This window comes from Triturus cristatus, chromosome 7, assembly GCF_964204655.1.
Source record: "Triturus cristatus chromosome 7, aTriCri1.1, whole genome shotgun sequence".
NCBI lineage: Eukaryota > Metazoa > Chordata > Amphibia > Caudata > Salamandridae > Triturus > Triturus cristatus.
The window spans coordinates 735,029,624-735,053,275 of record NC_140590.1 but is presented as its reverse complement, the minus strand read 5'-3'; the positions used below and the strand labels follow the sequence as shown (position 1 = coordinate 735,053,275).

Here is a 23,652-nt window from a genome sequence, read left to right as displayed (position 1 = left end):
AGGCGGCACCCAGTGTTTAAATCACCTTAGTGATCAGGTGACTTGGGTCAATGGGAATCCTAGCCCAAGGAAAAAATGGGATCCCAGAACCTAAACCTTAACCAATAGTAACCCTTGCCCCGGGAATCAATGGGAACTCAAGTGCTAAACTCTAACCAATGCAAATCCCGGCCCAGGGAACCAATGGAAACCCTAGTCCTGGGAAACAACAGGAACCCAAGCCCTACAGCCCAAAAGAACCCTAGATGTGGGAACCCAAGCCCTAAAGCCAATAAAAACCCTAACCATATGAAGCTATGGGAGCCCAAGGTCTCAGCCCTACAGCCAAGAAGAGGGGACTAGAGTATCCTTAGTTGCAGAGAGCCCAATACATTTTCCAGCTCCTGCTCAACACTGCATGAAAGGCCCAATCTAACCAACCTGGAATACTACCACACACTTTAAATAACCCTTCTCTAAACACCCCAAAAATGAGCACCCACATGTTAATCTTGTCCCCTGTCTCCCACCTCCACAAGAACACACGGAGCCATAAAATCTCTCTCTCTTTCTTATCTGCCTTCCCTTCTCTCTCTCTCTCTCTCGCTCTCTAATCTCTCACTCTCTCTCACCCTGCTTACACCTCTCATCTAAAACATCTCTCTCTTTCTCTCTCATTCAACTGTCCTTTTTGTAGCATGCCTGTCTCTTCATCAATTCATCTATCTCCCTCACCTGTTTTCGTCTCTCCCTCTCCCTTGTCCCCGCCCCTTTTCTCTAAGCTGGCACTCGCCATTCTCTGTCTCTGCCTCACAGGTCTCCCCTTCTATATTGTTGGGTTGTCTTCACCTGTCTCCCTATCACACACCCGCCTCTCTCTGTGTCAAATGACTTTCGAGTTTCGTTTCAGTTCTGTCCCTCTCAGATGTCTCTCAACTATCTCTATTTGTCAACACACGTCTCTTCGTATCACTCTTAGCTGTTCCTTTCTAAAATGGCTGTCTCATTATCACCCTCTCCTTCTCACTCGGCTGTCTCTGTCTTACGTGACCCCACCTGTCTCTCTCAGCTGTCTCATTCGCGTGTATCTATTTATGACCTGTCTCGCACCGGGTCTCCCCTTCTATCTCACTCAGCTGACTTACACTTGTCTCACACTCACACACCCTCCTGTTTGTATCTCACTCGCTAAGTTGTGTCTTTCTCATCTCTCTGTCTCTCTCCCTCTCTCTCTCTCACCTGTACCTGTGTAATTCTAGCTTTCTTCCCTTTGTCCTTCTCCTTTCCTGGTCGACTTTCCCACTCTCGACTGTGCTGTTTTTCTTTCTGCTCAGTAATCAGTGACATCCAGAAACTCGGGGCTACCGTTTCGTTTGGGGCTCTTAGATGCCAATAATTCAATATTTTGCAACTTTACTGTTTGTGCTTCAAGAGGAAGACAGTTGAATGCATTGTGCGGCAGGCTGTGGCCAGACAGCAGCTGCTCTGCTGTGTGCAGTTGCACACAGGGTGCAGAAGTGGATAAGGAGTCCCCAGTAGGGTGGAGGCACCTGGCACCCCCCTCTACCCCCCTCCCACCCCTTCACTGCAGGGGCTGCAGGGCCTACTGTCACACCCTTGACCACAAGTAAAACAAATAAAACAACCTCTACACGCTTGAACTAGGTTTTTCATGAAGTTTGTGTGGTCTCTTTGTCACTTTAATACATTTTTTAAAAGGAAACCGTTATGAGCCGCTTGCACACATTCAAATGAGATTTTCACAGCAAAAAGCTGCCTGCTCGTGCCAGCGTTGTCTGGGCCTTGCTGTCGGGCACAATACCAAAAATGTAAATCACCAAGCTAAACATTTTTGACTTGGGCAGAGTAAGGATTAAGCAAAGTATAAACATTTCCTTTTAAAAATCTGTTGTAGCCATAGAAGATTTATCCTGGGGCAGAATGTCGACTGACTCTGTCATGGAGAGACCGCAAAATCATAGATAGAAAGGTAACATTTTTGATAAAGGTACGCAGCTGAGCCAGATGGAACAGATCTAAAGAACTTTCCAGAGGCAGAGACAACTAATAAGTAGGCTGAAGGAAGAGCGCGCGCAGCTGTTCCTCACTGCTGAAGCCGCACTAATTGTGTCTAACTTCCCACAGGGTTTGAAGACTGGATCCCTGTTCTTCCCGGGGGGTAATGCCACTTATCAGGGGAAAGAGGTGAACGTAAAGAAGGTGGAATCCCCTACCCACAAATGGGGCAATGAAACAGAGTGGCAGGCCAATGTAGAGACTGTCATGAAGTGGTTCACAGAGGACAACCTGGATTTTGTGGCGCTCTACTTTGGGGAGCCAGACTCTACGGGCCATAAGTATGGACCAGACTCCCCAGAGCGGAAAGCGATGGTGAGCCAGCTGGACCGTATTCTGGGCCACATCCGGAGCAGCATCACCCGCTATGGCCTTGCATCAAAGCTGAACTTGATCCTTACCGCTGACCACGGCATGAGAAGGGTGATGAAAACGCCTGAGGTTCAAGAGATCATCCTTTCTCAGATTAAAGACTTCTCTTTCAAAGACATAGAATTCGACCTGGTGGACTATGGTCCCACGGGCCTCCTGCTGCCCAAAGAGGGGAAACTGGAGCAAGTCTATCAGGCCTTGAAGAAAGGCCACCCCCATCTTAACGTCTACAAGAAAGAGGAGCTGCCGGAGGCACTGCACTATTCCAACCACCCAAGGATCCTGCCACTGGTTGTATTTGGAGATCCTGGATATGTGGTTCATGGGGTGAGTCTAGTATGGAAGATGGCCTATGAATATATAGCCATTTGATAAAAAAAAATCTAAATCTATTTTTACCTGGGTACATCACTCTCCTTTAGCTGTACCATTAATTTCGTTACCTCTGCTGGTGGCTCCTTCATGGATATATCCAGTTTAACACCCAGGTCAGTCTATGGATATATCAGAATTACTGTGTAGAGGTAACACTCTGGTCTTTTTTACTTCCTTCTAGAGAATCAAAGTTCAGTTCAACAAGGGGGAACATGGCTTTGACAATAATGACATGGATATGAAGACCATCTTCCGAGCTGTTGGTCCGGCATTCAAGAGCAACCTGATGGTTGAGTCTTTTGAGAGCGTGCATGTCTATGCACTGATGTGTGAGCTGCTGGGTATACGCCCTGAACCACATGATGGCTTGCTGGAGACAACACGGAACATGCTGGTTGAGGCCATAGCCAGCACAGGTAGGTGCCCCTTAATCCACCTTCACAGAAAGTTGAAGGAAATCATAGCTCAAGTATTGTCTATTTTTCTAAACTGGTTTGGTATTTTTCTTCTGTTGTGCTTCCACTAAATTACTGCTTGTGTGCTGCCTAAATGTTTTACACATTGCCTCTAAGTTAAGCGTGACTGCTTTGGTGCTGAGCTACCAGAAGGGTTAAGCACAAGTTAATGTAGTGAATTTGTGGTTCACCCAGACAAGGTTTGTGGTTGTTGCTTGTGAAAGGTTTTCACTCCTTCAACCAATAACCCAATTTCTTGCACACAGCCTCTATGATATTACACCAGCCCAAGCTTGTAACCCTACTCACCCAGTGGTAGACACAGAATAGACACAAAGATGTTCTGTCACAGGTAACATACCAGGATGTTTGTATCAGAGCCTCTGTGGCTAAAAGGGTCTCTGCACCCCTATATGGATATTAGACCTTTACTGTAGTACTCAGTTTATTTTGGTGTCTTTTCCACATGGAGTATTACCGCAGTAATGACTCAGTAGTAGAGCCTCTTCCTTGTTTCATACTAACTGGAGGGGAACATGCAGCACACACATCTAACATCCAAGAAGAACAAACAGCATTCAACCAGCCCCACATAAGAACAAGCGACACTCTCCAGGCCACACGTTTTCAGCATGTCACTCTTCAAGTACTGGCTGCCGTGGCCAAGTACATATGCAGTGTAGGCCGGTAACTACAAAGGGGCTTAGCTCAAAATCACCTAGAGGTTTGTGTTTTTTAAGTTTAGACAACCTATCACTTGGAGAGAGATTTTGCTGGCTCCATCATGGCTACACTAAGAGGAAGACTGAGTTGGAAAAATGTTTTTTCTAGCATCAAATCTCACATATCAATATGGACAAGCACATCTTGTGGTCCCTAAAGATCAGCCAAACAAAGCTTTATGTGAATGGCTCCCTCATTGGCTAGAATAACCCCAAGACCCTGCTTCCCCCTCACTGTTCCAAAACAGGGTGACTAGCAAGAGGCTTCTCTTATGACTCCAGTCCTTGTCGAGGTTGGTCTTCCTCGTCCCACTATCAAGAGTCAGTAAATATAGCGAAGATGTCCTGCATTGGCTTCCAATAGAGGCACTCACTCTATGGGATGATTGGGACAATGTAGGACAAAAACTTGGACAAGGGAAGATGCATCCAGGTGAATTTTGTGGTTTAGGGGACGGGCTTCAGGGAGCGCCTATCTGTGTACCTCTATACGCAGTGTACCGGTTCTGGCACAACAGCAGTGGATGGGAGGCTGGCTGCGCCACACTCATCCGCAGCACACATCAGGTGCAATGGGCCCGTATAATGCCCACAGGAGAGGATATATTGCCTCATGACCAATGCAAACTGTTGGGTTATTGGCAGAAAGCCCCTGTATACTATGTAAAGTAAAGTGGAAGTACTCCTGAGTAGTAGTTTAAAAATGAAGCCATGCTCTGTGGTGGCAGACCAGTGGTCCCTTCTGAAACTGTGTGGGAGGCACAAATTAAATTGATAATTCAATTAAATGTGCTAAACAAAATCAATAGGTGCTGCCCATACAATCGAATTATAATAGAAAATAAAAGAATGACTAAACTTCCATGTGGGACAAAGAGAATTCCTAAAAGCCTAACCTAAATGTCTGGAAATCATGTTCAAGTCAATAAAAAATACAATTTAAAAATGTCACTGCATTCTATAAACAAGCATGCATTCGGTTTCGCCTATGTGATTAATAAGCTGTTTTTGTTGTAAGTTGTAGCTTGGTGAGCACGTGTGCAATATAAGTTACTAAAACTCCATGAAAGTGTTATGTCTTGTTTATTGAGAAAGGCAATATATTGTGCTGTTACTGGTGGTACTATAAACTGGGGAGATTAGGTAAGGAGGACAGAGAGAAAAAAACATTCCCACAGACAAGTACGCTTGAAGTGGATGCAGCTATGGGGAGATTAGGTAAAGGGCGGAGGAAAAACCAAACAAGCACAGAGAGGCATCAGGAATATGGACAAACTACACAAAAGAAACTAGTCGGTAGAACATCAATATTGAAACACATGGTGGTATCTGATATGGTTCATAAGAAAATGTGGGTGAACGGATAACAGTGGGGATTTCTTTAAGTATAGCATATTACACAAAATTCCTTTTGCGATATGCATGTTGTGTATACAGAAAAATATAGAAGATGTAGGCAATGATGAAAAATTGCAGGGTAACGATCTAGGGAAGCTAATTCGAGTAATTGAAAAGCTAGATGGTGTCTTGAGAGATTCATTAGACAAGATAGACAAAAGAGTAGACCAGATGGAAGCATGGTTGACCAACTTTACAGCAGAGAAAGAATTGCTAAACACGTAATTAATGACCCCAGAATAGGGGGTAATGAAAAATCCGAACCATGTTAAAGTTGCAATACACTTAGTAAGCAGTGTCACATTAATCAGGATAGAGAAGCTACAAGCTCTTGTACGACTAATTCCCATCAACCGGGACGTTCGCTCCCCCTATACTCTCCTATACACAAGACCAATGGTCAATACATAAGGGAGGTCTCGAATGGGGGTGCGGATGGAATTGTTACACAAGAGCAGAGTTCCATCAGGCCTTCTCCTAATCAATACATAGCACCTTCATTAGCAAGGAAACCCCAGATTAAATCATTTTACCTGGACTTACCACCAGTAGTTACACCATACCAGGTAATATTTGCAAACGTACCTAAGTTGAGGATTCAAGATAGTGAATCCTGGGAAACCCTATGAAACAAATCATTATATTGGTTAGGCACGAAGGTTGGGTTTAAGGAACAACTTTTTAGCGAGTTCAAGATGGCCCGTACGGTTGAGTGGCTTGGTAAAGAACAGAAAACGTTACCAGGAGACTGCGTGGTACTAACGTTTAAAACACCTCTGTGAGTGGAGAACATTTTATGGAAGGCAGGGAATAATAATATGATAGTAGGAGGCATTAATATACTGCCCCTCAGCTACTTTTATCAACCACCTTATATGTTGGAGAGAGGTGTTAAGAGTAGGTATCCAGAGATGAGAGTTAAAATTGTATATAATATACCTATCGGAAATCGGTTTGCAGCTCTACCTTCCCTAGAAGAGGTATTTATTTATTAATTATTTATTTTAATGTTTTATAGAGCGCGAACATGACCCGTGAGGGTATCAGAGCACTTTATATGGTTAAACAAAGGAAAACAATAGAAAAACAGTAAAAACAGTAAAGTCTCCATAACAGAAAAATATAAAAGGGGGAGGGTTGAGGGGAGCATGGGGCAAAGGGGACACAAATGTGAGGTTACAGTTCAAGCTAGGGTTGGCGGAGACCGTGGCCCCCCGGGTTCTCGAAGGTGTCCGGTTGTAGAGCTGTGGAAGACGCAATAGTCTTGGAATCAATCAGCAAGTCATAGTGGCTGAGAAGGGGTCTTAGTTCAGGAATTTACCCATGAGGAAGGTTTTGGCCTCCTTCTTGAAGCGTGCTAGAGAGGGGATTCTTCTGATATCGGGCGGGAAGGAGTTCCAAATTCTTGGTGCTGCCCCGGAGAATGCCCTATTGTAGGTTCTTTTTTTACGAAAATGGGCGGGTCGGAGCAGGAGACTTTTGGTGGATCGGGAGTTCCTGTTTCCTCCCGATAGCACAAGTTTCTGTGTTAGGTATGCACGGGAGTTTGCGTATAAGGCCTTGTGTGTAATGCACGCCAGTTTCAGCTGTATTCTGGCCTCTAGAGGGAGCCAGTTTAGAGCTTTCAAGTGTGGAGAGATGTGGTCGAATTTCCTGGTGCCAGTGAGTAGTCTGGCTGCCGCGTTGAGACAGGCTTTTAGAGGTGCCAAGGAGCGCTTGGGTAATCCTGTGAGGGTGGAGCATCCAAATTCCAGTCTGGAGATGACTAGAGCTTGGACTGCCATTTTTAAATCCGAAGCATCGATGAAGGGTTTTAGTTTCCAGAGGTAGCTCAAGTGGAATCTGGCTGCCTTGGCCATTGAATTAATGTGGTCTCGCATGTTCAGGTTGCAGTCGAGAAATATGCCAAGTGATTTGGCAGAGTCCACAATGGTCGGCGGGCAATTTAAAGCTGTGATGGCCTTGATCCACACCTGTATCTCCGGGTTGACTTTAGAGGGGGAGATCAGGAGAAATTCAGTTTTCTTGGCGTTTAGTTTTAGTTGGTAAGTGGCAAGCCACTGGACAGTTAGTTTCAGGGTTTCGTTCAGGGCGAGGACCTCCTCGAGTGATGAGATATTGATGTAAATTTGGGGGTCATCCGCGTACATGTGTTAGGAGATATTGGCGGAGCAAAAAACTTCAGTGAGAGGCTCCAAATAAAGATTAAAGAGGGTAGGGGACAGGGTTGAGCCTTGAGGGACTCCAACCAAGACCGGGGTGGGAGCTGATAGGTTGCCGTCAATGAGGAATCTCTGAGATCGGTTATGGAGGATGGACCTGAACCATTCAAGGACAACGCCGTTGAAACCCATCCTGTGTTTAAGGCGTTCGAGTAGTTTTTCATGATTGACCGTATCGAAGGCGGAAGATAGATCTAAAAGGATTAGGAGGCATGTTTTGCCTTGGTCGAGGGCTTGGAGGGCGTCGTCCACAATGTGGAGCATCTTTGTTTCAGTGCTGTGCCCCAGTCTGAATCCCGAGTGGAAGTCATCGAGTAGGTGGAAGTTGATGATGTGTTGCCTTAGTTGGTGTTGTACGCATTTCTCTAACACTTTGGTTAATAAGGGTATATTGGAGATGGGTCTGAAATTGTCTGGTGAGGCAGGATCAAGCGTTGGATTTTTTAGAATAGTGAGGACTTGGCCGGCTTTCAAGGGGTCCGGAATCGATCCCTGCTGGAGAGAGGCGTTGATTATCGCAGTCCAGCAAGGAACAATGGCATGGGAGGCCGCAGCAAGGCAGTTGGATGGTAGCAGGTCATTGAAGTGGTTGTTTGGGTTTAGGGAAGAGAGGATTTTAGCAATGAAGTCTTCGTCATAGACTTCGAAGTCAGTCTAGCAAGCTTCGTTCTTGGGTAAGGTCAGAGATGGAGGTGCAGAGGGAGGCGGTTGGTCATGAGGGGGTTGAGAGCAAGAGGCAGTACTGAGTTCAATTCCTAGGGAGGCAATTTTTTCAGCGAAGAAGGAGGAGAATTCATCCGAAGATATAAGAGATTTCGGGGATTCTTTAGGGGTTTTGGCCAGCTTGTTTGATTGGTGTTTAACCAGTTCAAAGAGCTTGCGGGGTCTATTCGTAGCATTCCCCAGTTCAGATCTGAAGTAATCTTTTTTTGAGTTAAGGATGTGTTTGTTGTAGGAGTTTCTTGCCTGCCGTAGAAGTTTAAGGTGCTCAGCAGACGGGTGCTGTTTCCAGATTCTTTCAGATTGTCGTAGGGATCTCCTCTCTGAGTTGAGGGAAGCAGAGAACCAGGGGTTTCTGACTTTGATTTGTGTTCTTTTTAGTTTCAGGGGGGCAAGGTCATCTAGAATGTTGGATATAGACGCCTAGTAGTGATCGTAGAGGTCATTGATTGTAGTTGTGTTCGAGGTCGGGCAGAGGTCATGTTTGCAGCGAGCCTCCAGCTTTATAAGGTCAAGGTTTTTGGTGTCAGTAACCCAACGTTTGGGAATCACCGGTTGTAGTGACTTTGTCTTGAGTGATCCAGGTAAAATGAAGGAGATGGTGTGGTGGTCGGACCAGTCACAAGGGTCTATGGAGATGAGTTTGACTGCAGATTCCTTGGATATGATCCAGTCAAGGGTGGCTCCTTTTGAGTGAGTTGTTAGAGAGCAGGCTTGAGTCAGGGCTTGGTCATTTAGGAGGCCTTTGATGGTGTTGACGTAAGGGTCATTGGGGTCATTCCAATGCAGGTTGAAGTCACCAAGGAAGATCTCTTTGGAATTAGAGGACATTTTTGAAGTGATGACTTCCAGTAGGTGATCGGTGAAAGAGTCATTAGAGCCTGGGGGGTGGTAAAAGATGTGCAAATTGCAAAGATGTAGGGCGTTGCTGGAGAGGGAGAGGGCGAGGTGCTCGCAGGAGTCGGTAGAGAGCGTTCCGAGTTCCTTGACCAGGAGGGAGGATCGGTAGATGCAGGCAATGCCTTCGCCCTTCCTGCTAGACTGCCTGTCTAGTCTAGCAATGTTGTAGTTAGGAGGGACTAATAAGTCCAGACAAGGGAAAGAATATTCATTTAGCCAGGATTCAGTTAGAATAGCTAAGTCCAAGTTTTTGTTCAAGATGAGGTCAGCGCTATCAGCTGCATGTTTAACTGCCGATCGGCAGTTGATTAGGAGACCCGATAGCGGGGGTCTGGGGGAGTGTCAGGTGTCTGGGTGGATGGGAGTATAGGCGCAAGATTGCTTTTAACCACATTTCTGTTATGTCGTGTGGCTGGCCTATTGGGGTTGATGGTGACCGTGCTGATGGGGTGTGCATGACCTGTGTCAGGTGGGCAAGAATTGGCTTGGGCAGTATTGTAATCTTGGAGGATAGCAAGGATTTCGTCTTCTGTGAGGTCAGGTGGGGTAGGGGAGGTGGGGGGGATTGTAGGTGAGTGCCAGAGCTCGGGATTCCTCTTCAGAGATGCGGCAGGGTTGCTTGCGAAGGCGTAGGTGTCTCAGGGGAAGCGGGAGAGGGTGCTTGGAAGGCTCATTTAGCTGTGGGGGGGAGGGTAGGTGTGGCTTGAGGTTCGAGAGGGAGGACTCGGCGAGGTGCAGGAGGTTCATAAGGTCCAGAATGGAGCAATGGATGTTCTGAGTTAAATTGGACGCTCTGGAGTACAAAGATTCGAGATCGGTGAAGGCTGGGGGTGTTGACGGGGAGGGGGGTGAAGGTTCGGGAGCCGACGATAGTGTAGGGGAGGGTCCCTGGCTAGGGTCAGAAAATATGCTATGGGGGGAAGGATGAGCTATGGTGGGGGCAGTAGTGGGAGTATGCGGGTTGCTAGGCATAGGGGGCGGGTAGGACGGAGGGCTGCTGGTGGTGGAGTCAGTTCTCCTGTCCGTATCGTGAACGTGGTTTCTGAGGAGGGTGAATCGGTCAGTGAATTTGTTAAGGTTGTTGGTTGTGGCTTGGACCAGGACTATGCCGCTTTTGTAGAGGGTGATGGTGAGGTCTGCTCTGAGGGTAGAAGAGGGTATAATAGTGAGTTTGGTGCCATAGGGAATGTTTTTTGATGAGCGAACATTCAGAAGGTGTGTTAAGGTTTTTCGCCAGGCGGCGGTTTTTTTCGAGTAGAAGATAAGGTCATTTATGCAAGTGCCACTGACCGCGTTGAAGCGAAGGTCTGATATCAGCGTCTCAGGGTGGCTTTTTAGGGTGGCGTGTTTGAATGATTTAGCAGCGGTTTTGGATAGGTTGGGGGGTAGACCAGAGTAAAGGAGTTGTCCCCAGCCCTCGAAATGGCCGGGCGAGACATGTTGGCTGGAGAGGGGCACTGATGTGGGAAGAGAGTAATAGGGCAGCGGTAGGGATGGGTCTCTCGGTGAACAGGTGTGGAAGTAGCAGGGCTCGCCGGAGAGATTCTCGTGTAGCAAGCATGCGTACAGGAAGGACACTAGTTAGTATGAGAAGGTAACAGAGGGCTGTAGCAGATGCAAGTGCGGTTAGGAGCGATATGAGGATGTTGCGCGCAGGTTCATAGGGAGCCGAGTCTGTAGGCACATCAATGGAGCACAGTGAAGGGATAGCAGAGGTAAGAGGCAGCGCTGGGGTCAGGTACTGTGGGGCGGGTAGAGGATGTCTAGGCGATCGCCAGTTAGGAGAAGGGCGTAAGGTTCAGACCAAGATTAAGGTCTGTGTGGGTGTTAGCTGTAGCAACATGTTCTAAGTAACAGTGTGGTACTTTAGAGTAGGGATCATTGAGGTAGAGCAGCATGGTTGTAGGGGTAGCGCCATCTTAGAGTCAGGCACTGTGGGACTAGTGAGGATGTCTTGGCCGGGCGCCATTTTAGAGTCAGGCATGAGGTTCTGAGTTAGGTTCGAACTGTGCAGGAGGCTCCCGGGCCAACTAACCAATGGAGGCCGAGGCGGAGCAAGAACAATGGCAAGTTGCAGATCCGTCACACTGGCGGTCCGGGGCAGGAGCAGCGAGGGATTCCCAGGGGCAAAATCGGGAGCAGGCGCGGCGAGGGCACCTAATCTTGATCCCTGAAAGTCGTACCTGGAGCGCTGGGGCCGGTGAAAGCAGAGTCGGGCGGATCGCGGGACATCTCGTAGGGCAACAGAAATCCCTCCAAGCGGCCGGAAGCCGGGTGCTCCCGCTCGTTGTACGGCATCTGTAGGAGCCGTGCAGGGCTCTCGGCGGCTGCGTGGCGGACCAGTGCGCAGTGTGAGAGCCCTCCTCGAACTTCAGACCGGGGGGGGCACCACTCATCCGAGGTGCACGCCGTGGCGCACTCGACTCGGGTATGGGACCTCTCTCGCCCCGGCGGCGGAGTCCGGGAGGATGCGGCGGCAGCCGTGGATATGGAGGGGAGGGCGCCCAGCAAATGGCGTCCCAGATGACCAGGAAGGACCTCGGGCTCCTGGTGAAGGTCGCAGCCGGGGGTCGTCTCCTCAGCGGCGACGCCAGGCAGACATCCACAGAACAGGTGGCCCTCAGCGGCGGTGACCAGCGCACATCGACGGCCAGGGAGCTGGCCTGTAGCCCGATGGGGTCCCGGGCGGTGAGGACGCAGGGAGGACTCGGCGAGAGAGGTCTCGGTGGTCGTCACTCAGCAGGTAGGGTGATTTGTTCCGTCCGCTAGTGCGATCTTCAATTCCAGCGAAGGAGAAAGGAGAGAGGGTTTTAAACGGGGATAAATATCATAAGATAATCCCCAAAACCAGGAGCTCCTCGTAGGTGCTCCTACTCCTTGGCGGCCATTTTAGAAAAAAAATGGTAGACTGGTAGACTGACTCGCCCATTTACCCTCAACAGTACAAGACAAACGGTTAGCTTATACTAATCGAATTAAGACCAAAGAATGCCCTCTTAAGTGGGGACTTTATATCGAAGAATCAAGTTCCGATTTCAGATGACAAACCTTTCAACGCTAGATTCACCCTTTTCCATTGACCAGAAGTTGACCGTGGAATAAATATGTCTAGAAGTATACATACCCCACTACCTAGTGCTGTGGGTTCCGACATCCAAACAGAACAGACTATCAACGTGAATAGTATAAAGATCCTATACTGGAATATAGCGGGCCTACGGTCCAAATTAACTAACCATCTTTGGTATGAGTTTGTGGGGAAATTTAATATTCTCTGTTTGCAAGAGACGTGGTCTGTGATTTAAATTCATATTGAAGGTTACAAGACCTATCATACACCTGCTATAGCATCAATATATGGGAGGCCTAAAGGAGGCCTGAGTATACACGTCTGAAATTTGGTGACAATAAATAAAATATCTTTCTTAACTTCAGAACCAAATTATCAGATTGTGACCTTGAATATGGATAAAGAAAATCTGGTTGTCCTGATTAACTTTTATAATAATGTATTGAAGGAGCATCTGGCGGACTTATTAAAACAGTTCAGAAATATCTTCAAAGAAATTCAGAATAGTGGTAAAGAAAGTGTTTTATTTGTATGGGGGGGATTTTAATACGGCGTTGTGTTCACACAACAATGATGTAACCTGTGGATTGTCTGATGAAGATAATTGTAATGTACCCCACTTTCCTCATTCTGTATATGGGGATCTACTAAATGAGATCTTATTTGTTCTAGATCTGGGCTTTGCAAATGCATTGTGCTCACCACCAGTTCCATTTTCTCAAACCTTCAATGGGAGAGGATTGAGCACTATTATTGATTTTATCATAATTCCTAATCGATTCAGTTCCCGTTTGCTGAGTTTTAAAACACATAAGAACGGGGCGTGGCCTGGGAGCCGAACATGGCGGACGTGACTCCGTAGAGCTCCGCTGTTCGTTCCCTCTAAGGGCCTAAATCCTTCAGTATCCTCGACCCCGAGCCTGAGTTCTGTGTGATTCCAGGTTGTGGAGCCTATCGTGACCCGGGGGAGGGGCTTTGGTGGCCGCGGCGTGTCCGTTGCCTTGCGAGCGGCATCCAGTCCGGCAGCGGCCATACCTGCAGTGGGAGGCAGGGCACTTGAGGCCACGGCTGCGGTGGGCCCACGGACAAAGGGGCAGCCGCCTATCCTGCCTTCCGCGGAGCCTGCGACAGAGTGAGATCGCCGTGGCAGTGAGGCCCGTGAGATGACCGGGGAATCTCCCGATGCGACGCCATAGCCAGTGTCCCTCCCCCACTCTCCTCATCGCGGCCTGGTGTGGCCTGATGCAGCGCCTGGTATCCCGTGTCTGGGCATAGGGGAGCCTAGTCCTCAGAAGTTTTGCAGGCAGGCAGTGAACCTCCGGTGTGGGGGCGTGCCCTTTTCCCCCCTTCATCTGGGGATCTATTGGACTATCCGGACTGGAAGTGTGGCTGTGGTGGTGAGGGGCTGCCAGAGTGCCCACCACTGGCACTGCGAGGAGCTCGGCACCCACCGGGCTTAAGTGAGGGTTGCCTGGGTGCGGACATTCCACAGCTGCGGCTTGCTGGGCAGCACCGGCGTTCGGGATGGCCGGCTCCTGGCACTTTGGTAAGACCCTGTGCTGAGGCGTTGAGGCCGCCTTCGTCCCTCTCCAGCAACTGCAGCACCTTGCCTAGCTGCTTCTGTGAAACGCAGGTGGGTTCCAGCGCGATAGTCTACAGTGCGTGGCTTGGAGTCTGGCTCACGTTGCCCTTGTCTGTACCTGCTGTCATCTACTGTTGCATGCTGCACCGGCCGACTGGTCGCTTTCCGTTAGCCATGGGCAAGAATAGGCAGGGTGCGGCGGCCCCCAATCAGCATACTATGGACCGCTTTACCACTACCACTAACCCTCCTGGGGGGGAGTCCGCCGACGGCCCATCATCAGATGCGGCTAAATTGATGGAAGCAATCGCGGATGGCCCTTGAGGCCCAGATCGGGGCCGCGGGCACAGAGGTGTCTTTCCTTCGCCAGTATCTGCGGAAGGCGGTCGACCGCATTACTGAAGCGGAGACCAGGGTCTCGGCCGTCGAGGACACTGTCACTGAGCTGCAGCAAAAAGTGACAAACTGACCAAGCAATCGCAGGAGCTAGCGGCACTGGTCGAAGATGCGGAGGGGCGGGCCCGCCGCAATTATCTGCAACCTAGTGGGTTTTGCAAAGGACTGCGAGGGGATTACCATGGACAAGTTCATATCAGAGTTGCTGCGGGCGCTGCTGCCCCAGGAAGACATGTCCTCCTTGACGGGTAACACACCTACAGGGGAACTCAACATCCTCGCCTGGAATGTGCGGGGCTTGCTTAGTAAAATCAAACGAGGGGCAGTGCTTCACCAGGCGAAGAGGTATGCAGCTGACGTATTGTTGCTCCAGGAAATGCATCCCTTGGGCACGAAGGCCCCTTGCCTAGCTCGATACAGATGCTCCATGGTATATCATTCTGGCTTTACACAGGGTGCAAGGGGTAGTGCCATTCTCATCCACCGCAGGGTGCCACTCCAAATCACACGTAATTGGCTAGACCCGGGGGGTCGATACACTGTGGTTTCGGGTAGGTTGGCCAGTGAACAGATTACACTGGGTAGCATGTACGCCCCTCCACCCCTTGGTCAGACGTTTATTGATAAACTAACGCAGCTGTGGGGGGATCTTCCGGGTGGCCTTGTGGTATTGGGGGGTGATTGGAATGATACTATGGGTCCACTAGATAGGTGGCGAGCCCGACAACTGGATACACCCCCTGTTACATCCAAACTGAATATACTCGCACATACTCTGGGATGGGTGGACACGTGGCGTGCCTTACACCCGACAGATGCTGGGTTTTCATATGCATCTTCGGCTCACCCCACTCTTTCACGCCTAGATTATTTATTCCTTCGACATAGTTACATGCACAGGGTGGCACATACATCTATTCTGCCCTGAGGTTTGTCGGATCATTCGCTGATCCAACTTAGATTGCATCTGTCCACTAACAGGGCCCCCTATAGGTGGCGCATGTCCCCCTGGCTGCTTCGGGATGAGGCATAGAGAGAGATGCTGAGTCAGGCGATTACCGATTACTTCCGATACAATGCCGGGTCATGCCAGTCCCCAGTTGTTTTGTGGGAAGCATTTAAGCCCACGATTCGGGGTGCAGACATAAGCTACCGCACCGGGAAAAAGCGTTGCCGCTTGGCCCAGGTATGCGACTTGGAGACCAGACAGGAAGAACTCCAATCCCGTATTGTGGGTGGCTCAGACCCCATGGCCCGCAGGAATCTGTTGCATGTGCAACAAATGCTCCATCACGCCCACACAGACTGTGCCAAGGAGGCCTGGCTGGCCACCCAGCATAGGATCTACCAATGGGGCGATAAGTCTAGCCAAATGCTCCATAGGCTCTGCCAGGCTAGGGTGTCCCCGACACAGGTACCCCTTTTGCGGTCCCCTTCAGGGGTTACATGTACATTCCCCGAGGAGGTTGTTCAGGCCTTCGCTTATTTTTACGCTGCTTTATATAAAGCACGGGAGGTTATTTCCGAACCTCTCATAGATGCCTTTCTAGTGGATATCCCTCCCTGCCGCTTATCGGATGGACAGCGCGAGGCCTTAGAGGAGCCTATTTCGTTGGAGCAACTGCGGTCGGCTCTCTCCAGCATCCACCCTGTTTGTGCGCCTGTCCCGAACGGGTTCCCATGTGATTTTCTGCGGCCTCATCTAGAGATTATGGGGCCTCATTTACTTGAGGTGATTCATGACGCCTTGGAGCAGCGTATTCTCCCTCCAGACTGGAGACACTCGGAAGTTGTAGTGTTTCTAAAACTGGGCCGCCCACTGGATGACCCGGGATCCTACCGCCCCATCTCTCTGCTTAACTTCGAGCCCAAACTGCTGGGGAAAATTCTGGCGGACTTCCTCCGCACCTGTATAGAGGAGCTGGTACACCCTGACCAGTCGGGCTTCATGCCACAGCGCTCCACCAGACATAATATCAGACGAGTACATAACACGGTGGCGGTGGCTCACCGTCTGGGACGTCCTGCTGCTGTTCTGTTGGCCGATATCGACAAGGCATTTGATTCATTAAGTTGGACGTACCTTTTTAAACTTTTGGAGGCGGTCAACTTGGGCCCCCAATTTCACACCTACGTGCAATTGCTTTATACAGACCTCACTGCATCAGTTCGAGTGGCTGACTATTGCTCTGCCCCCTTCCCCATTAGGAGGGGCACACGGCAGGGTTGTCCGCTTTCCCCATTGCTGTTCGCACTGGCTATCGAGCCCCTGGTGGTGTGGGTCCGCCTCGACTCTGGCTTACGGGGTCTGGACTGGTCTCCGGAGTGCTCAAATAGGATAGCGCTTTACGCTGATGGTGCCTTGTTTTTCATGTCAGATCCATGGTTCTACGGGCCCCGAGTGCTGCAGATTCTGAGGGTTTTCGGGGAGACATCCGGACTCTGTGCTAACCCTTCGAAATCCATTTTGTTTTCGATTTGTGGGGACCAGCAGTCTCAGGCATGGGCCTCGCGGCTGGTGGTTGCGGAGTCCGGCTTCCGGTACCTTGGGGTAGTTATTACACGATGCCCCCTTGAGGCTTGGTCGCGGAACATTGCGCCGCTGCTGCCTGCGGTTCGGGATGAGACGACGGTGTGGTCCCTGCTCCCTCTCTCATTGTATGGCAGATCGGCCATTTTCAAAATGGTGTCTTTGCCTCGTCTGCTCTATAGGCTGCAAAACTACCCCTTTTCAATTCCCCCGTCCTGGTTTTGTCAAATTAATGCTCTACTCAATAGGTTTCTCTGTGGAGGTGGAGTGGTACGGGTGGCACTTTCGACCTGTATTCAATCTACCTACTGTGGGGGGATAGCTGCGGCAGATGTACAGGCGTATTATCAGGCTTCGCATCTCCTGGTGATAAATGACTGGTGGAACTGCTCGCAATCTGACCCAGCTTATGCTGTGGAACGCCTCTTTATGGCCGAAACCCCGCTACTTCACTTTTTGTACAGTTCCTCACCTCTGACGGACCTCCCCCCGGCATGTAGGACGACCATTCAGATTTGGAGGCGAGCGGTCCGACAGATGGGATGGTGGGGCAAGCTCACCGGGTCCACGCCTCTGTGGCGCGGCACACACCTCCGGTCAGTCGCAACTTTGGCGGGTTTTTGCATGTGAGATGACATTGGGATCTCTGTGTTGCGGGACGTTATGCGGGGATCCACACTCAAATCCTTTCAGCAACTACAGGCCGATTTCGACCTCCACAAAACGCAATTTCAAAGATATTTGCAACTTCGATATGCTCTATCCCCTTTGATAAGAGACATCACAAATCTCCCGGAGATCTACCTGCAGGAGGGCCGGCTGCTCATGGGGGACTTGGGAGCACATAAGATCCGTCAAATTTATCAAACATTGACTACACACTCCATGACCACTTTACACCGAACCCGGGCGGCGTGGGAGGCTGATGTGCCCATACTGACGGATGATGACTGTACTGAGGCGCTGGCTAGCCACAGATACATTACGGTCTCTGCCCGCTATCATCTGATCCAATTCAAATATCTCCACAGGGTCTACTATACACGCTTAGTCTCAAGATGGGGGCTGTCCAGTCCCCTATGTGCCTACGTTGTGATTCTGAGGAGGGGTCGTTTCTCCACACGGTGTGGGCCTGTACGGCTCTGCAACATTTCTGGTCAGGCATAAGATCTTGTTTGGTACGGGTGCTGGCATGGTGCATTCCTGCCGACCCCCGTTTGACACTCTTACACAGTACCGAAGACATCGGGGGGAACAGATATAAATGGTATTTATTGTTTCTAGGGCTTACACTAGCGAAACGCGACATTGCACAACACTGGAAGGCAACACTCCCACCCAGCATTGGTACCTGGAAGATAGCAATGGATAGGTGCCTGTCCGCTGAAGTTGCAGTATTTCAGGCTAGGGGTTTTCCACAAAAACACAAAAAGATCTGGGCAAGATGGGCCGCGTATCATGGCCAAGACCTGTCACTTCTGGGGTCAGTGGCTCACTCTGATCCAATAGATAGGTTGGTTGTGAGTAGGGGTGGGCGGAATTTGCGGAATTAACCTTCGCAAATTATCGCGAGAATGTTTAAAATTATCGCAAACAAGCAGAAATATCGCGAAGATGCGGAAGTTTTTTTCCGGCATGTTCGCGAGATTTTCTGCATGGTTGCGGGTCGCCAACTTACCCATGTGGTTGCTTGCGGGCGCGGCCATCTTGTTTTGAGTTGTTCTCGCGGTGCATGATCGCGAGAAGAAAGACGTGATCGCGCGACGCATGACGTCACTGCGGGCGCGAACTGTCGCGAGACAGCGCAAATGGCTAAAAACAATACAACATCTCATGGAGAACGCGACCGGATCAAGAAAACTTGTCGGCGAACGCAGGGATTCAGGTAAGGCGATCGCGCGCGCGCAAGAATGTATCATTTTACAGCGCGAGCAAGAAACAAATTATCGCCAAGCTGCGGAAACCGGAATTTTTGACATTTTCGCGCTCTCCGCGGAACGCAAAAATGTCAAATTATCGCAATTTCCGCGAACGGAACGAAATTTTTGCCCAGGCCTAGTTGTGAGCAATTCACCGATATAAAACAATGGTGTAGTGTAGAGGTAAAAGGGGCAAGATTGCAATACAATTACATGATAATGTAATGATGATGTATGGTGCGTGGTTGGGGAAGGGGAGGAGGGTTAGGGTCTGCTGTTCCGCAGACTTCATTGGGGTTGATATATGGTGCCTTGCTAATGTATATTGGTTTCTTAAATGCTTGATGCTCGCTGGGCTTGCCCATATGGTACCTTGAAAACCAATAACATTTGTTGTTAAAAAAAAAAACACATAAGAACGCAATAAGCGATCATTTCCCACTGAGTGTGTCCATATCGTTCCCTTTGAGAACACGGATCCCCTACAAGAAATGGGCATATGCAGCTCAAAATTTGATAATCAACAAGATAAACGGTGATTCTCTGAAATTGGATACGGGAGTACCGCATGAGTTCATTAGGACAGTGGTCAAGAAAAGTTTTAAACCAATTATGAAATGTTTGGATGATTCATCATCACACACGGAAGTATTAGAGACCTATGTACAAATACTAGAAACAATTAGGAACTCCCTGAAAGTCGGATCCAAAAAAGGGAAATGGGAAGAAAAGGGGTGGTTTAATAACAATTGTACAAGAGCCGATACAGAATTAAAAAGAGCATTACATAAAAAAGACAGGGATATAAATGAAGTTAGGTTGTGTAGGAAGGCTTATAGTGAGGCTGTGAAAAAACAAAAAATAGAACTAAAAAATCATACATTGGCTGACCTGCACAAGGCAAGTGTTAATAAGGACAGTTCGGCGTTTTGGCGAGTGGTAAAATCTCCTTTTATGAAAGTAGACGACACCCCTACAATAGAACTTGCCATCGATGAAGAACGCTGGGTGGAACATTTTGCTAACATTTTTGGCAAGGCCAGGGAGGAGGAAGGTATAATTGTAAATGCCGTAGGCCTTAGTCTTCCACCAATAGATTTCCCTATAGATCTGGTCTTCTCACTGGAAGAGGTAGAATGTGCTTTAAAACCTACTAAGGGCAGAAAGACCCCTGACCCTGACGGTGTACCCATCAATATTTTTAAACATAATATTGAGTTTTGGAGCCCAATATTAACAAAAGTACTAGAGGCCTGCTGCGCAATCAGACTTAAAGATTCATGGTCTAAATCTATTATGGTTCCGATCTTTAAAAAGGGAGATAAACAGAATCCAGCATGTTATCGTCCCATCTCACTGCTGGATTCTGTGGGCAAAATGGCAAGCCGCATAGTCTTAAACCATCTGCAGCAATGGGCCGACGATAATAATATCATATCGGACCTTCAATTTGGCTTCAGGGAAGGGCTAGGTACAATAGAACAGGGCCTCAATATGACCATTATTATGGGTAAATATACAAAGGCGAGAAGGGGAATTTTGTACCTGGCCTTTGTCGACCTATCCGCCGCATTTGATTGTGTAAGCCACAGTAAACTATGGAGTATTTTAGCAAAGATGGGGGTGGAGGCTCCCATAATTCTCTTTTTAAGAGCACTCTATACCAATGTAAGTGCACAGGTACGATATGGACGTGAGGGAGAATGTACGGCATCATTCCAAGTGGAGAGGGGGGGTTAGACAGGGCTGCGTCCTGGCACCCTTCCTATTTACCTTATACACCAACAGCTTGGAGCAAGCCATGTTAGAAGGGTCCCGGGACCTGCCTCAGTCACAAGAACGCCCCATACCTGCCCTACTCTACGCGGATGACGCCGTAGTTATGGCCCGTACACCAATAGGACTACAACGGGCCCTTGATAGCTATAACACGTTCATGAAAAATCTAGACTTAAAAATCAATATTACCAAAACCTTCATAATGAGTTGTGGCCAAGCCGGAAGAAAGCAGAGAGACATCTATATAGAAAACAAAAAGGCGGAATCTACTAAAACGTATCCCTATCTAGGAATTTTAATGGATAATAAGGGCTCCTGGTGCCAGGCAGTAAAAGCGAGGAAATTACTCTTCATGAGAACAGCTACGGCTTTAGTTAATATCTCCTCGACAAACAATGTATGGCCCACATGGAAGCGGCTAGATTTGCTATTGAAGCTTCAAGTCCTACAGTCCAACATAGCCAAATGATTCGGTCTGCCATCAGTATCCAGCCATACCTAACATATATATTAAGTGGCTACGACAGATTTGTCCTTGTGCGCCTCAGATTGGATGTTTTTCATCGTTTGGTAAGTTTCCCGACCATAAATGACTGGTCGAGGAACCTACCAAATTGTTTTTGTGATGGTGTTTCGCCTCAAACATCAATCCATGTAATTCTCTTCTGCAAGTTTTATCACGATCAAAGGAAGAGGTGGATTAAATCATTATTGAACATATAGGGTCTGAGGCAATAACGCCCAGCCTATCTTGCACTGCAGCTTTTGGATAACGAATGCTTTGGGAGATGCATAGCTCAATTTTTGAAGAGTATTATTGAACGTAGGAAGCTTCTCTGAACTCTGTTTTATAATGAGATACCAGATTTTAACTTATAAGTTTTAAATCTTTTTAAATCAACTTTATCATCAACACATATAAAATGATGTTATGTAACTTTAACTGTACATTAATATTATTATATAACTATTTTTCTATAACTTTTTTTATGATCATTGTCTAAACAATTATTAATTATTATTGTATAACCGTGTTATCTTTCCTATTTAAATCCCGTTTTATGATCATTGTACATATAACTATGAAATGTTATTGTAAACTGTGCTTTTATGGTTTTTTGTATGTGTCAAAATGATGACCGAATAAAGCAAATTTCATTAATTCATTCACTTGTTTTCCTTGGTCAAGGATGGTTGCCAAGCAGCCCTTCACTTTTCGTAGAATTGAGTATGTCGTTACAAGGAGAGTAAGCCTGACATGGATGGGAAAAGACCCATCGGTTAGGGGGTTGCAGGATGTGAAAAAAGAGAGAACCCACACACAGTTGTAACAGCTGTGTATGAAATAAATACCCAGCCCAGAGGGAGTAGCCAGGCATGACAGGGAGTGTGTTTCGTATGAACACTCACTGGGGAGATTGGTGGATGAATGTAAACTCCTTTTAAGATATATATTAACAATAGATTTTACAAGCACAGTGAAACCGCTGTGTAGGCGAAACCTAAAAGGGCATGATTAACAAGCAACCATACAAATCTCGAAGATGGTAGGGGTTCACAAAGTTCACATCACTATACAGAATAGCTGGGTGCAACCCTGGGAATGGAGGGCATCGTTTCCTTTCTTGTATTGAGTTTCTTTGTGGGGCTGATGCTTCCTGCAGTTCTTGTAGTATGTCTTGTGAGTTTTCGGGATGTTCACCTACCAGGAACAAAATAATTCAATTTGTACAGATGAATAAACACACAGAAAGGGCACATGCGCTGAAAACAGTGATAGCACAGGAAGCCTACACGAGCAAAATTGCATTGATCCTAATGTAGGTATCTCCCGTCTCAAGATTAAACTAACTGTGCCGCAGCTGAAGTCTCTAGATCGCCAATCTAGTTAGAGAGCTGGTGCAAGATGACCACTGAGCATTCTTTAAATGTATTCAGATTTTAGCGCCCACAAAATGTTAAGTTGCTATGAACTTCATGAACCAATCATCTCCTAAATACAGATAGGAAGATTTCGAACGCTCGCAAAGCTCTATAGTGTTTAATACCAATGTTAATCAATTTAGTAAGAAGTGCTTTTATCTTTAACAGAGGGAGAGGATGTAGCCTTACAGCTAGAGCGGTCGAACTGAAGCTGGTGAATCACGTTAAAGTCTCGGCAACGACGCTCAATATCCTGTGATTTTGGGCAAATCACTTAATCTCCCCGTGCCTAACAAAAATAAATGTGTCCTTCTGTAACGAAACTGGTGCTATGTAAAGCGCTCTGATAGCCGATGTCTTGGGTCTAGTTCGCACTATATAAAACTAAAAAAAACAGAGGAGCTCAACTGCGGGTCTTAATCATGGCAGCAAACTTGTCATGTTGGGAGACCTCCCCCCCATCTCTAGTTATGAATTATGAGTAGATCTATTACCAAAAGGTGAGAGTCTGGGACTAGACAATGGCACGATCTTGCTGAATTGAACTTCTCCACTGGAAATAGTTGGTGGGGTGGTATAAATCTACGCATCACGACCCAAAGCATCCCACGCAACTATTAATTCATTAAGCATATAGCAAACTCACAGTTGACAAACCAGACTGACAGTCCCCGCGCATCGATGAAACATTAATGGAGTATTAAATTAGTGTGAATTGAAAGCTGCCAAATGGGGATGCCCAATCTAAATGGCAACAGAATGATACTTTAGTATGCAACTAAACTTCGCGGAATACAAGACTTGCCACTTAGAAGCACCAAGAGAGCCCTCCAGATGATGGACACTATACAAACGGACCCAATTGATAAGTAAAGCAAACATGGTACACATAACCGGACAATTATTGACGTAAACAAACTATGTGTAAAAACACAGTACTTTGCCGATGGGAAACTGATAAAAGAAGCACACAGGGAAGAACAGGAAATTGAATGCCTACAACCAATAGAAATGAGGAAAAGTAAAGTGACAAGCACAAGGACCAATAAGAAGTGTAGAAGAAGTGAAGGCGGGATGTAAGTCCCTTTTAAGATATATTTAATAAAATAGATTTCACAAGCACAGCCCAAGCGCTGTGCAGGCGAAGCCTAAAACAAAGTGTAAGTCACTAGGCCGCCTGAGAACTGACTCAGGGTATCCTTCCTGATGTTCATGGCTCAACTCCGATACACCC

General features: G+C 47.8%; 1 protein-coding gene across 1 annotated transcript in view; it reads left to right on the top strand.

Moving 5' to 3' along the window:
* ENPP7 (ectonucleotide pyrophosphatase/phosphodiesterase 7) overlaps positions 1-23,652 on the top strand; it is a 121,510-nt gene that overhangs the window by 2,625 nt on the left and 95,233 nt on the right. Inside the window, exons 3-4 of the mRNA XM_085617446.1 lie at positions 2,125-2,754; positions 2,984-3,218. Coding sequence (XP_085473572.1) covers positions 2,125-2,754; positions 2,984-3,218 — 865 coding nt within the window. The remainder of the gene's footprint in view (positions 1-2,124; positions 2,755-2,983; positions 3,219-23,652) is intronic.